The sequence below is a fragment of the Mesoplodon bidens genome (assembly GCF_964165515.1).
Source record: "Mesoplodon bidens genome assembly, chromosome: 7".
NCBI lineage: Eukaryota > Metazoa > Chordata > Mammalia > Artiodactyla > Ziphiidae > Mesoplodon > Mesoplodon bidens.
The window spans coordinates 78,410,657-78,426,061 of NC_138164.1; the positions used below are offsets into that span (position 1 = coordinate 78,410,657).

The following is a 15,405-nucleotide window of genomic DNA, read 5'->3' on the forward strand; positions in this document are numbered from 1 at the left end:
TCTAAGTTAAATCACCAATTCTTGTGTCAACTCAGTATTATTAACATTGAATTCAAAGGGATATTACACAAGTCAAAAAACAACTCAATTTATCAATATCAACAAAGCTTCTTTTTTTGCACTTTCTAGTCAATTTTACATAATGTTGTCAATTATAATTAAAAACTTTCACATATTCCTTCATGTTAGAAAAACCTGTCAAATCATTATTATTGTAAAAGTTTCAATTCTAACATAAATTCTTCTACCTCTGCAGCTAGATCACAAATAAGCTTTTTTTTCCCTTAATGATATCTCCAAATGTCACTCTTTTTTTTTTTTTTTTTTTTTGCGGTATGCGGGCCTCTCACTGTTATGGCCTCTCCCGTTGCGGAGCACAGGCTCCGGACGCGCAGGCTCAGCGGCCATGGCTCATGGGCCCAGCCGCTCCGTGACATGTGGGGAATCTTCCCGGACTGGGGCACGAACCCGTGTCCCCTGCATCGGCAGGCGGACTCTCAACCACTGTGCCACCAGGGAAGCCCCAAATGTCACTCTTTTAGGTATTATTTTCTAATGACAGTACACAAGTAGACTCCATTATTATCACATTTTACAGAATTCCATGGTGACACTACATTTCATTGTACTGGAGTTAGAGCCCTTTTGTACCCACCTCCTTCCCCAAGTGAAGGCAGGTCCACTCTTCTACATGCAGATTCATGTTAGATTTCTCCCTGGTAGTAAATCTGCAATGCAGGGAGCCGTGAGAGTGCCTTCCTCAATTGGGTAAAGTAATCGATGACATTCACATCAAGTTAATTTGTCTTTCTATTTGCTAATCTATTGTTTCACATTTCTTTTGTTTATTTTGGAATTTTAACCTCATCTGAAAAATCCCCACTGTTTGAGACAAGGACTTTATCCAAACAAGTCTGTTAAGTCACCTATTTGAATATATTTTCATTCTTATTTCCAAATCAGCCAGGAATTCCTGGGGCTAAAGTATTGCAGCTAGGTCTTTTACTGAACCCAGGTCTCTAGGTCTCCTGGAAAATAATACATTATATTTAAGACTTTTTGGTAAAAAAAGAAAGAAAGTTTATCTGGGAACCCATATGTCCTATACTGTCTGCATGATTATAATTCTAAGCTGTGAATTTTTGCATAAGAATTAATGAATAAGAAAATGTATGTCCACATCAAAGCTTATACATGAATTTCATAACAGCAGTATTCATAATAGCTAAAAAAAAGGAAATACCCAAACGTTCATCAATTGATGAATAAATAAAGTGGTATATCTATACAATTAAATATTATTAATAAAAAGGAATGAAGTACTGATACATGCTACAACATGGATGAACCTTGGAAGCATTATGCCCAGAGAAAGAAACCAGTCACAAAGGCCACATGTCGTATGATTCCATTTGTATGAATTGTGCAGAATAGGTAATTCCGTAGAGACACAACATATGGTAGTGGTTGCCAGGGGTTGGAAGGAAGGGAAAATGAGGAGTGGTTGCTAATGGGTATGTGGTTTATTTTAAGAGTGATGAAAATGTTCTGGAATTAGATAGTGGTGATGCTTGCACAACTTTATGAATATACTCAAATCCACCGAACTGTACACTTTAAATGGGTGAATTTTATGGTATATGGATTATATTTGAATTAATCTATTATTGATATATAAAGCATTATTGAACAAACGATTTTTTGAAAATATCAACAGTGGTTTTTTTACAGCCTTTATTAGCAGTGCCCTCAGAACAACACCCACCCCCCATCTTTACCAATAAGCTACAGGTCTGTTTTACTTATTTTGCATGAAACAATTATTTTTGCATCTTGAATGTTCTAACTGGACTAGTAGACAAAAGATCTGGATTTTTCCATTCCAGAATCTGCCACTTATGAGCTATGTAACTTTGGACCAAGTCTGGCCCTCAATTTCCTCATCTATAAAAATGGCAATGGATTTGATGACTTGGGTCATCAAATATATTAATATGTATTTAATATTAATTACATTAATAAATATTCATTTCTCTGTGTAATTGAGTGGAGGAGACCTGTTGATATGAAAGGACTCTTCCATTCCTGTCTCCCAGAGAACAGCCAAGTTCTGCTGGAGAAAATCACTCAACAGGTCGTGGACACAAACCTCAAATGAGTATCAACACTACCAGGAGTCCTACTGTGTTGCTCCAAACAACTAACTCTCCCATGCCCGTTGAAGGCCATCTCAAACCTTCTCCACTCTCAAAAATCCCTCCCCTACCCCCACCTCCACCTCTCCTTCCACTGACCTGACATTGCCTTTTTCCTTCAGAAGGAAAATAGTAGCCAACAGGTAGCCCCTCTCCTAGCTCCCCATTTCCAAATGCATATACGTGTCTCCATTCCATCTTCCTTCCTTCTTTCCTACTGCAGGAGCAGAGGGACTTTGTGCTTTAGGCAATTCTTTCACTTGTGCTTTGGGACCCACCCCACCTACCTTCTCAGGAACCTGACACTGTTAGTATTACCCCTTCTGTCTCCCAACTGGATCCTTCCCAACAGCTTCTAAACTTGCTCAAGTCCCTGTTATTAGCCAAATAAAACACTGGGCTCACAGGATTGCTGGTATTTCTAGTTACCAGCTAAAGTAGGGCTACTGTTGGGCAATAGTGGAACCATAAACCGTGGTTTATAATTCACTTTGTTGGCCAGCTTTGAAATTAGATTTTTCTTGGCTATTATCTTATTTAAATTAGGAATTATTTGCATTAATTCAAATTTTATGCATTGATATTTTATTCATACTTTTATATTTCCCTCTTTCATACAGTATGGCCATATTTGGATGCTTCTTTGTCTCTATCACTAGACTGTAAGCTCATAAGGACAGATCCTGTGTCTGTATCCTCAGTGCTGAGCATAGAGTAAGAGCTCAGTAAATATTTGTTGAATAAATGAATGAAATTCTGTAAGACAGAGCCAGCAAAGTATTATATATCCGTTCATTTGAAATTAGGCTGCTTCATAGATGTTAAATATTTTTTAAAGTATTATACATCATGATATCCAAATGTGAGGATTGAAATTTTTTGATGTTTTTATTTAGGCCATGGAAGCAGAACTCTCAGAGGTGAAAAGTGAGTTACAATCACGTGATGATCTCTTGAGAATTATAGAAATGGAACGATTGAAGTTGCACAGAGAACTATTAAAAGTAGGAGAGTGCCAAAGTGCTCCAGAAGATAAAAAAAGGTATATTTTTATATTCAGCAGCCTGAGAAAAACTATTCAAAACATCATGTTTGAATATTTTTAAGAGTTTTATATTTGAAACTAGAATTAAAAGTCAGTTTTGGGGGCTTCCCTGGTGGCGCAGTGGTTGAGAGTCCGCCTGCCGATGCAGGGGACACGGGTTCGTGCCCTGGTCCGGGAGGATCCCACATGCCGCGGAGCAGCTGGGTCCATGAGCCACGGCCACTGGGCCTGCGCGTCTGGAGCCTGTGCTCCTCAGCGGGAGAGGCCACAACAGTGAGAGGCCCACGTACCGCAAAAAAAAAAAAAAAAAAAAAGTCAGTTTTGTATTAACGTATTGTTAATTATTAGGTAATATTAGATATTAAAAATAAAGTTAGTGATTATCTTCAAAATCAGTATCTTTACTCATCTAGAAAATTACATCATGTTCTGATATGTGGATATTTATGTGTCATAATGAAATCAGAGACTTTCTTAGAAGTTTATTCTTCAGAATATCATAAAAACAATAGTATAGAGCTGGTATTTAATTATCAATGTTGATAAATAATATTTATTCCATATTTTTCAAATGTTTTTACTTTGTTGGCCTTAAACCTGTTACTAACTTTTCACTCATAAATGTTGTATTTATTTTGGCCTCCACACTCACCATCGTGTCAGTTCCATTAAGGGTTTTGTTAGAACAGACTTTTTTTTCCTTTTTTAAAATCAGACAGATATTGTGTACTACATAACCACAAAGGAAGTGGGACTTCAGAGGATTATTAAATGTTTATGTTTGTGAATAGACAGTTTGACTGTTCTAACTATTCACTGATGTTCTAAGTCTCATTAGAACTTGAATCCTTCTTACATCTGAAGGCTAATGCCAGACCAATGATAGGATTTTAGAAACTGAATAGCCAAATGGTAAGGGATATTTTATTGAAGGATAATTACATTGTTTTAAAGGCAATAATTATTTCTTCTAAGTTGTGGGATCTGCTAGCATTTCTTTGAGGTCTACACTTAACAACAAATGGCAAATTAAGATCTGTAAAAATGACCTACTGTGCATCTAACCAAGGATGGTAGAATGCCTGTTAGCCAGTTAGCATTATAGAGTGCTCAGATATATAAGCTATATGTCATCACTACTGATCATTAATAAATCCATTGGAAATATATTATGTGCAAGGCACTGTCCCAGTGTGGTGAGTTGGTGAGAAATGTCTTCGCATAAGGAGTGTATATGCCTAAAAACGTAAGAAATTTCCTACAAGAGCAAACCATTCAACCCATGTCTAGCTCTGGTTTGTGAAGAGCATTGTAGGTATTTTCTCTGGAGCTTTCTCACAAAGCCAATGCTGAATTCCAGACATTGCCAACTGTCCTTCAATACATGATTTAATCTAAAATCTTGCAGTTATTCACATATTTGGCTAATAAACTCTTCTGGTATGCCTGCTTGCCATCTTCTATTTAAGTTGGTATATATTTTGGTCTCCAAGCTACATCTTTCTAATTTGGAGGATATTCTTCAGTTCTAGTATTCTGAGATTTGATGAAAAGATAGATATTTAATGTTTCACAGCTTCCATTGTATCTTAGACTTTGGGCAGAGTCTTCTCAGCCTTCATCTTTCCCACTGAAAGTTCCTAATTCTTAGAGTTTGTTCTCATATGAACATGATTCTATCCTCTTTAATGTTTTGGTTTTTTTTTTTTTTATTTAGACTCTGTTTTGTCTTTACAGCTGTATTAAGGTGAAGCAGCCAAGGCTACTGAATGTAGACACACAATAGCTTTATAATAGTAGCATTATAATGTCTTCATTCATTTTCAGAACCTTTCTCCATAATGCTAAGATTTTGTTAGCTTTTTCTTTTCTTATAGAAACACCTTGAGCTGATACGTTCTGAGAGTTATAAAAATAATTTCTACATTCCCTTCTTACAAGATAAATGATAGTTCCTTTGTATCTTTATATTAGCATGATTATTGTTTTCTTCTTTGAACTTGTCCACATTAAAGCTTGATGTTTGTTCCATTCACTCACTGAAATTTATAAGATCATTATGAGGTTTTACCATTCAGTTCAGCATTCCACTCCCTGAATTGCTTCGGAAGAATTTAAAAAATAGGAAATTTCATTTTTCACCTTTCTAAAATCATAGCAAATAAGAGACATTTAGGATTGATCCTGAGATAATGTTTTCGGAGAATATTGGATAAAATACTCACAATATATTACTGAGTGGGAAACAAAAGGGGACTGAAAAATAATGTGTTCAGTACATTCTAATGGTACAGGAAACATGTATGTTTTTATACACATATGCACAGGCAAAAAAGACAATTAATATATACACAAAAATGCTGACAACAGTTTTTCCTAGATGACAATTTATCACAGTATATACTCTGATAAACTCTGTTTTCTACAGTTAACATGTATATTTGATAATCAGAAAAAAGCAATCCAGTCCAGACATATGTACCTCAGGGATATCACTATTAATTTATACCTTTTAAAAGAGCCCTTTATTTTCCATCTTTACATTAGTTATTTCTCTATCATTACTCAGATTTTGTTGTGTTTGAATGTGTGGCTTAAGTTTTTGATTTGTGGAACTTTTTAAAAAGCTCTTTGGAAATCTAAAATTATGCTCACTTACAGGTGGGTACATTCCTCAAAACTCCAGACTCTACCAGGTTAGTCCAGCAATAGTGGAAAGCATGTTTCTTTTCTTGCCTGGTTATCTTTATTTTTCTGTTTTAATGTTTTTTTAATTTTACCCACCTCCCTGATGTGGAAGTGAACATTACCTGTTTCTAGTTCTCCAACCTTCCTATGGAAATGGTACTTTTTATACTAGTTTCTGCCTTTCCTCTCTAGTGTCCATATGTGGTTGCTATTCCATTTTATAAATTGAGCAGCCAAAAAATAGACATTTTTGCACTCTCTCTGGGTAGACTGTCAGATTTAATCATTTTGGATCACTTTTACAGAGTAGTGGCTCCCCTCAGACATCTCCTGACACAGTTCCTTTCCACAATGTAGAAGCAGGTCAGGTGTATTTTCTTTTTTAAACTGGCTCCCAAGCTATTTTATTATAGCAAACCGTCTTTTGTTCTTATCCAAAAATCTTATCTACATATGCAAATCCAGTATTCAGCCAATTTTTAATGTATAATTGAAATTCCATATTAATAACTAGGTTTTATTTTTTTCACTAAGACTATTTGCACTCAGTTAAATATGCAAATACTTATGGGACCTGAATGTATTAGAACTTGCCATTTCTGTAACTAGAAATGTTTCCAGCAGACTAATAATCTATCTCTGCATCCTATGATGGCCTAAATTAACAATATAATCCTAACAATGTATCAAGTTAAGCTTAATTTTTACTCATTATAATTTGTAGACTTGAATCATCTTATTCACCATCTATTAAAAAAACAGAAAAACAATGGAAAGAGCTGTTTGCAATGACCCCAGATCAACCAAATCATGAAAAAGAATTGAACAAGGTATGGCAAATAATGAGCTTTGTTCTTCCAGGCAGATCTGAAGTCTCTGAATACAAAGGGGGAAAATAATCTTCCCTCTCACTCCCTTCTTTTTCCTTCTGTGTTATATAACCTACCAAGCTGCTAAACTACCAATTCTGACACTCTTCTGTGTGATGCTATAAGAAACACAAACCTTAGGTCATCACTCTCCTGCTGGGAGACTGCCCAGGAAACACAGAGGGGCTGTGGCTCCATGCAGAGTAGCTGAGCACAGTAAGTGTGAGAGCAGAGGCCTGCACTCAAAACCACACACTAGGTGCGTAAGCTTTGGGAAGTTGCCTGTGCGAGCTGCTTATGGTCCTCATTTCTAGGATGGGGGTGGGATAATTAGCCCTACCTCATAAGGTTGTGATGAGGATTAAACAAGCTTAAACAACTCTTGCCATGTGCCAGAAGCTGTTCTAAGGGCTTAACAAATCCTAATTCATGTATTCCTCACAACCATCTTATAAGGTAGGTACTAATACTATCCTCTTTTACATTTAAGGAAACTAAGGCACAGAGAAGGTCAGTAATTTCCACCAATATTATATAACTAGTAAGTAGCAGGGGCCAGATTTGAATCCAGGCAATCTGGCTCCAGAATTCATACTCTTCCTTTAAGTTAAAATCCATAAAAAAATGCAAGTAAAATGCTTAAAACAGGGCCTACCTAGCTCAGAGGAAGCACCTAATAGATGTTGGCTGCTATTGTTATTGGTTACACCCACATTTTGTCATTGAGCACCTAACATGTGCCAAGTACTCTGCCAGGAGCTAGGCAGCTACAAAAACTGTCTTCTCTTCTTCCTCTAGTAAAATTCAGTAGTGGCTTTCCCATGAGTTTCTCATGGCTGCTACCCACTTCTCTGGTCTTTCAGTTTAAGGATTACACAGAATATTCAATGCTATATAGTCTAAACAATTGTTAAAAGTAGGAAAATACTGGATGTGGCTTTGAATTATCATCTAGTGCCCAGCAAAGTGCCTGACACACAATGAGTGAAAATAAATATTTAGAGAACAAATTAATTAATGTTAAGGCTGAAGTCTCCCATAATTGTATAGGGTCATAAATTCAGTTGTTTGTATAAATTAAACAAACATTTATTGAGTATCTAGTAGGACTGTTGCTATACTGCTTATTTCTGTAGGAAATATAATCATGTAAAAGACAAATCCCATCTCCTGAGGAATTGACTGTCAGGCAACTATTAAGTGTAGAAAAGGTGTTATGAATTAATGATCATTTTCCTTATTTTTTCACACAATCCCATGAAACTTATTTTACTGATATTTTAAAATATAACTTTAAAAACTGTTTTTGACTGGAGTCCCCAGTGAATACATTATGATAAAAGGTTGATTAAATCCTCCTAAAGTATAGTTACACTGTTCTTAACCTCATAGATTTAGGTAGAGTAATAAAACTTAGAAGGAATCTACTGATTTTGCACAGTTTTGATGTGGAGGGAGAGACTGCAAGACACAAATCTCTTTACAGACTCTGGGAGACCTCTAGATAATGCATTGCTGTGCAGAAAAGGTAACAAATGAATTGTGTATAAATAGCTATAGTTTCTGGGAAGTGTTTGTAGAGAGCATTTTCATTCTCTTGTAATAAAACCAACAAGAGCCATGTATTATGAATCTTGCAAGTGTTTTATTTCTTTCTCTTTTGTCAATATAGAACGATTTTTAGTCACTTATTTTGTGATAAAATTGACATTTTTAATAAAGCCAAAAGTCATTTACAGCTAGGTAAATTATCTCATTTTAAAAGAAATTTTGCAGTATAGCATGTTTTAATATCTAAATGTTGTGAAAATAATGAAAATAGTTTACTCCTTCTTCATGATAATATATTCATTTTTTCCCACATTTTAAAAATACCATTTTAAGAAAACATGTTAAACTACACTATGGGGATGCAATCAGCAAAATCCAAATTGGGGCAAATGATAGAACAACCCCATTGTTCATCGAATAAATTGTAAGAGAAAAAATTGGAGAGAGAAGATGGGAGACGAAAGGAGATGTGTAATATTGTCCTGGGGTAAGGGTATTTGTACTTCAGTCTCCTAGTCTATGCTTCTATTCTTAGGAGCTGGATAACTTAGACCCAGTCAGTTCCTTTCCCTGTGAGCCTTTTTTTTTTCCATTTTTTAAATGATGGAGTTAGACCATGTGATTTCTAAGGTTATGTCCAACTCTGAAATTCTAAAAATTTTAATAAAAAGAATAGCCTCAGATGAGAGATTGATGGTATAAAACCTGAGGCTGGACTATGGTTACCTTACTGACCTGAGTACTTTCCATGTTAGGTCATCCCACTCTGGCTTTTTTCCAATGTGGGAACCACATTCTAGGGCCATGCTCACAGAGGTTACATAGCACAATGGGTAAGGACCTGGAATCAGACTGCCTGTCACCAAGAATGTGACTGTGAACAGCTATGTATCTTAATTTTCTGATCTTGAATATAGAGATTGTGGTGATTAAATAAGACGATGTATGCAGAGTACTCAGCACACACACACACACACACGCACATGCACATGCATGCACAAACAGAAGCTTTAAAAAGATAGGTGCCAGGGACTTCCCTGGTGGCGCAGTGGTTGAGAGTCCGCCTGCTGATGCAGGGGACATGGGTTCGTGCCCCGGTCCAGGAGGATCCCACATGCCGCGGAGCGGCTGGGCCCGTGAGCCATGGCCACTGAGCCTGAGCGTCCGGAGCCTGTGCTCCGCAACAGGAGAGGCCACAGCAGTGAGAGGCCCCCGTACAGGGGGAAAAAAAAAAAAAAAAGATAGGTGTCAGTCGCAATGTGTGGACCATATTTAGATCTCAATTCAAATAAGCAAACCTGAAAACCATTCATTACACTTCTGATACAATTTTAAATTTGATAGTGCCTGGATATTGTATGATAATGAGGAATTGTTGTTAATATTTTTAAGACATTACAATGGTATTCTGGTTATGTTAGAAAAGAGAGAGAGCACACTGCTATTCTTTTAGAGATATATCCTGAAATGTTTAAAGATGAAATGAAAAAAGTTTTTGAAGTAAGTTCCGAGGGGTAAGTTCATATAAATCTCTTTGTGAATGGCCCCTACTTAACTCTCCAGCCTTACTTCTCACAACGCACCAAGTCCCAGCCACTCCAAACTCCTTTTGGTTCACTGAGTGTGCCTTCTCCCTCTGACCCCGCTCCTTCACAGCATTCATTGCCTGGGAGCTCACCTCCATCTCTCTCTTGCATCTGGCTTCCATTCATCCTTCAGTATTCAGTGCGATGTCCCTTCCTCTGGGAATCCTATCCTGGCATCCCCAGGCTGGAGTAAGCTCTACTCCACTACCTACTGCTGATATCAGTTGCTACACTGTTCTAACTGTTTATTTTCCTCTTTCCCCCGATGGACTGTGATTTTTTTTTGAGACCAGTAATTACATACTTTATCTCTGAACCTCAAGAATTAGAGAGAGTGAAAGATTTCTAGAAAGCCGGGAGGAGGCTGGACTAAGACAGTGGTAGTAGGAGTGGAAAGCAGAGGTGAGATTTAAGAGAGGTTGAAACAGAAGGGACAGAATTTGCTACCTGACTTGATTTGGGAGGATGAGGGAGGGGAGGAGTCCAAGGTGATCCAGAGGTTTCTACCTTGGAAGGTTTAGCTAAAGTTAAGAATATGAGACTCCACTGGCTTAAGAAATGTAGGTGATGCTTTTTGATGGACACCTTAAGTTTGAAATTTATTGTAACAAGATTCTAAAAAACATAGTGTTCAGTCACAAATAGTACAGCATGATTTAGTCCAAAAAAGCACTGAATTTAGATCCAACAGTCCTAAGTTCTAGACCTAGCTCTGCCAGTTAATAGCTTTATGAATTTGAGCAAGTCACTTAAACTCGCTAAGCCAATTTTTTTCTCCCTAAAAAATGGTTCATCAGCCTCTGGGTTGTGGGTCCCATGCTCTTCCATGACACCAAATCCGGAGTGGTGGTTTAATGGGTATGAAGTAAGTTACACGAGATGAGTGAGTTCCACAGTCTGCTGCACAACACAGTGCAACAATAAACAATAAGGTATTGTGCACTTAAAAATGTGTTAAGATGGTAGAGCTTGAGTTAAGTATTCTTACCACACATACACAAAATTAAAACAACAAGGGACACAAAGAAACTTTTAGAGGTAATGTAATGTTTATTTTCTTGATTATGGTGATAGTAACACAAGTGTATGTCCAAACTCACCAAATTTTATCTATGAACTATGTGCAGTTTTTGTATAGCAATTATACCTCAATGAAGCTGGGGGAAAAGTGCTTGATAATACTTTCCCCACCTTCCTGTCAAAGTCATCATTAAAGTGGTATCAGTAGTTGGTGATGACTTACATACAATAGAAAATATAAGTGAAAAAAATTTTGAAATTGGAAGGAAAAAGTAAATGAATCATTATTGTAAGTATCTTTTTCATTTAGCATTGATCAGAAAAGAAGGGTAAAGTGAGGTCTGGCAAAGTTTTAAGATAGGATGGGAAGACCGAACATGGCCAATAAAACCTTTCAGCTGCTGTATAAAGGATTTGTTACTATTTTCTGGAAAATATCTGCTGCAGATAAGAAGCCAACTCTATCAGGAGGAAGAGTACCATAGCTCTGAGCAGGAAAGAATGAGGAATGAAATCTCTGACCTAACAGAGGAGCTTCATCAGAAGGAGATCACTATAGCAACTATCATGAAGAAAGTTGCCTTTCTGGAAAGACAGTTAAAACTGGAGTTAGAAATAAAAGAGAAAATGTTGGCGAAACAACAGGTATGCAAGCGACAGGAAGCACCTGTCCAGGTCACTCTTGCTCAGTGCAAATAGTCGCCTTCCTTATTGATTAATAAAAGTGTTGTATTTCTTGTATTGTTTCTGAGAGTAACAGCACAGAAATGCTTTGTGGAGTCACATAAAACCTTGGTGAGATAATGCAAAGTGTCATCAAACAAGAACCAGGGAAACGAGTGACAGCACAAGAAAATGTCTTTAAATCTCATGCTAATATTTTCTAGTAACCCATATTCTGATCACCTCCCACAGCATGCTCTGGTCAAAGATTGCTTCCTGAATTTGTTTTCCATAGTTCTCTTCTATTAACATTTGTATCTTAAAAAAAGCTTCTACTCCAGCTTTTCTTGGACACTTCCCACGCTCATTTTGTACCTTTATTTTAGAGTTTTAAAAAATGGATATGAAACACGAAGATTAGTTCATATTTACTGAACATTCACTCAATGCATAGCGTGGTTCATGGGGAAAAATAGCCATTATAACATTCTACTGTTAAAATACTGCAAGTGACTTCTAAGTCTTCCCTCCCTCCCTCCCCTCCTATTCATTTTGAAATTCCCTCAGTCCCATACTCATCATCAAATTGGTGGCCTGCTACTGAAAGTATAGGGTTTCTCATTGTTTTTACCCCAGATATAGAGGGGTTTTTAAATTGTATTTTATTTATTTATTTTTATACAGCAAGTTCTTATTAGGTAGCTATTTTATACATATCAGTGTATATATGTCAATCCCAATCTCCCAATTCATCTCACCACCAAATAGAGTTTTTGAGAGCACCATTCAATAAGTTTCTAGGCATATGAGGGTTACTTCATAAATAACAGGGCTATTTCAATCCTGAGTATTGTACAAACAAGAAAAGATTCTGCCTATGCCCAATTATAAGCTTTAAAGTGTGATTAATTTGTATAATATACAGGAAAACAGCATGGATAGGACAATAGCATTGGTTGCACCTGTAAAGGAAATGATATTTTTACAGGTGTTAACAGTGATCTGAGTAGTTGGATCGTGAATGATTTTTATTTTCACCTTTATATTCTTCTATATTTTTAGATTTTTGTCAAGGAGAATATATTTTGTAATTTACAAAAGTAAACCTTTTTAAGGGAAGTATTTTATATGGAAATGAGCCCTAGATAAATAAAAGGGCAAATGCTATGTCTAAGTGCTCTTAAGTAGAAGAAATGAGGGAAAAAAATAAATTAGGAGACAAAATGAAATTGTCACAAAAAGAAGGAAATTTGGCAGAAGTATCAAGAAGAACAAAATTAAACATGAAATCATATTTGCATACTGTAAAAATTAATCAGGTCATGAACAAATTTAACAGACACTATTATTCAAGCATGTTTTTAAAAGTGTGATTTTTCTGATGGTAATTTGCATACCATAAAAAAATAGTAGTGAGAAATGGAATTTTGGAATAGAAAAGAAAAATATAATGAATCATTATTGTAAGTATCTATTTTTAATTTAGCACCAATCAGAAAAGGAGGGTAAAATGGGGCCTGCTAAAGATCTGAGAACTGAATGAGAATACCTGATTTATGATGATCCTTTCTGGATGTTTTTAGTTGTGTATTCTGCTTCGTCACAGCCCCCACTAAGCCTGCTTCACTCTGTCTCCTGTAGGCATTTGGCTTTGTTCATTTATTGGTTTTCATTTTTTCAAGAAATAAAACAAGGGCTTCCCTGGTGGCGCAGTGGTTGAGAGTCCGCCTGCTGATGCAGGGGACACGGGTTCGTGCCCCTATCCCGGAGGATCCCACATGCCGCGGAGCGGCTGGGCCCGCGAGCCATGGCCGCGGAGCCTGTGTGTCCGGAGCCTGTGCTCCGCAACGGGAGAGGCCACAGCAGTGAGAGGCCCGCGTACAGCAAAAAAAAAAAAAAAAAAAAAAAAAAAAAAAAAAAAAAAAAAAAGAAATAAAACACGTGAAGATGTGTAAGGAAGAAGCTAATTATCTCTGCTGCTATCCCCAATCCCAGTTTGGACTCCAGAGATATTCAGTGCTAACCAGCTAGTGTGTAGCATTCTATAACTTTTTCCTTGCTTGTGTACACACTTAGGAAGGATGAGCTGAGTGTTCTTTTACAGAAATACATGTGTAATATATACATTATTCTAAACTGCCTTTTGACTATGTATCACGGACATCTCTACAAGTCAGTAGAGAAACACCTTTTTTATTTTTCTTAATTTCTTAGAAAAAATAAATGTATATATACTCATGTAAGGTATATACAAATTTTAATGAATTGAAGCATAACTTACACACTAGTGATTTTAGTATAGTCTCTCTTTTTCTCTTGCTTCTCCCCTTCCCCTTTCCTCCATTTCTCTAGCCACCTCATAACCCATCCACCAGATAACACGTTAACTATTTAATATGTATCATTTTGTGTTTTTTCATATATGTTTGTGTGTGTGTGTAGTCATATACCTATTTAGGGGTTTTAATTTTTTTTAGAAAATGGATTAGATTCTACACACTTCTCTGTGTCTTGTATCCTTTGCAGATCCTATGTCAACAAGTTTAGGTCTTATTTGATTGTATAGCGTAGCTTAATAATATCCCATGATGTGAATGTATCAAAAGTTATTCACCTATTTTTTCAGAATTATGGTTGACCCTTGAATAACGCAGGGGTCAGGGGTGCTGACTCCATGCAGTCAAAAGTCTGTACATAGGGGCTTCCCTGGTGGCACAGTGGTTGAGAGTCCACCTGCCGATGCAGGGGACACGGGTTCGTGCCCCAGTCCGGGAAAATCCCACATGCCGCGGAGCGGCTGGTCCCGTGAGCCATGGCCGCTGATCCTGCGTGTCCGGAGCCTGTGATCCACAAAGGGAGAGGACAAAACAGTGAGAGGTGTACCACACACACACACAAAAAGTCTGTACATAACTTTACAGTCAGCCCTCCTCCATATCTGAGGATTCAACCAACTACGGGTCATGTAGTACTGTGGTACGTATTTAGTGAAAAAAATCCATGTATAAGTGGGCCCGCACAGTTCAAACCCCTGTTGTTCAAGGGTCAACTGTAATTCATTCATAATTAATAACTCTGTTTCTAGATTTTTACACAGATACACAATACCGTCAAAAACATCCTTGTACATACATCTTGGAATAGCTTTCTGAGAATGGAATTGCCGATTCAAAGAACATGTTTTAATTTTAAAATATTTGTTGTTGAATCATATTTCTGCCGCCTCTGTATGAGAGTACCCTTATCTTTATCCTTAGTGGCAATAATAGGTGTTATTGCTCTTTTATATTTTTGTCGGTCTGATGGGTGTAAAGTGATTTCTCAATAGTAGTGTAATTTGCATTTCCCTGACTACAGTGAGCATATTTTTGCGTATTTATTGACAATGTACTATAAATTAGTTATATTCTTTGCTCCTTTTTCTCGAGCAAAGCTCAAACTCATTTTCTTTGGGCAATCTTTTTCTTGTCAATTTATAACAGCATTTTTCTAAATTTGTTGTTTCTAATTTTTATTTATGATATCTTTTTATCATATCAAAAAATTTTAAACTTTTATTTGTCAAACATGTACATCCTTTTGTTTATAGCATCTGAATTTCCTTCCTTGTGTAACATGGTTCTTCCAACTTCTAGACAATACATATAGTTTATCCAAAGATTTTTATATTCTTCATCTAAGTCTTTAATCCATTTGAATTACACTTTTGTGTGTGATATAAAACAAGAATCCAATTTAAATTTTTATATAAATATTAAGCTCAATTAATCCACTTTCTCCTGACAATT

General features: G+C 36.6%; 1 protein-coding gene across 1 annotated transcript in view; it reads left to right on the top strand.

The window, feature by feature from the left end:
* Positions 1 to 15,405, top strand: part of DEUP1 (deuterosome assembly protein 1) — a 230,129-nt gene that overhangs the window by 176,983 nt on the left and 37,741 nt on the right. The window contains exons 14-16 of the mRNA XM_081239130.1: positions 3,092 to 3,237; positions 6,653 to 6,758; positions 11,402 to 11,599. Coding sequence (XP_081095256.1) covers positions 3,092 to 3,237; positions 6,653 to 6,758; positions 11,402 to 11,599 — 450 coding nt within the window. The remainder of the gene's footprint in view (positions 1 to 3,091; positions 3,238 to 6,652; positions 6,759 to 11,401; positions 11,600 to 15,405) is intronic.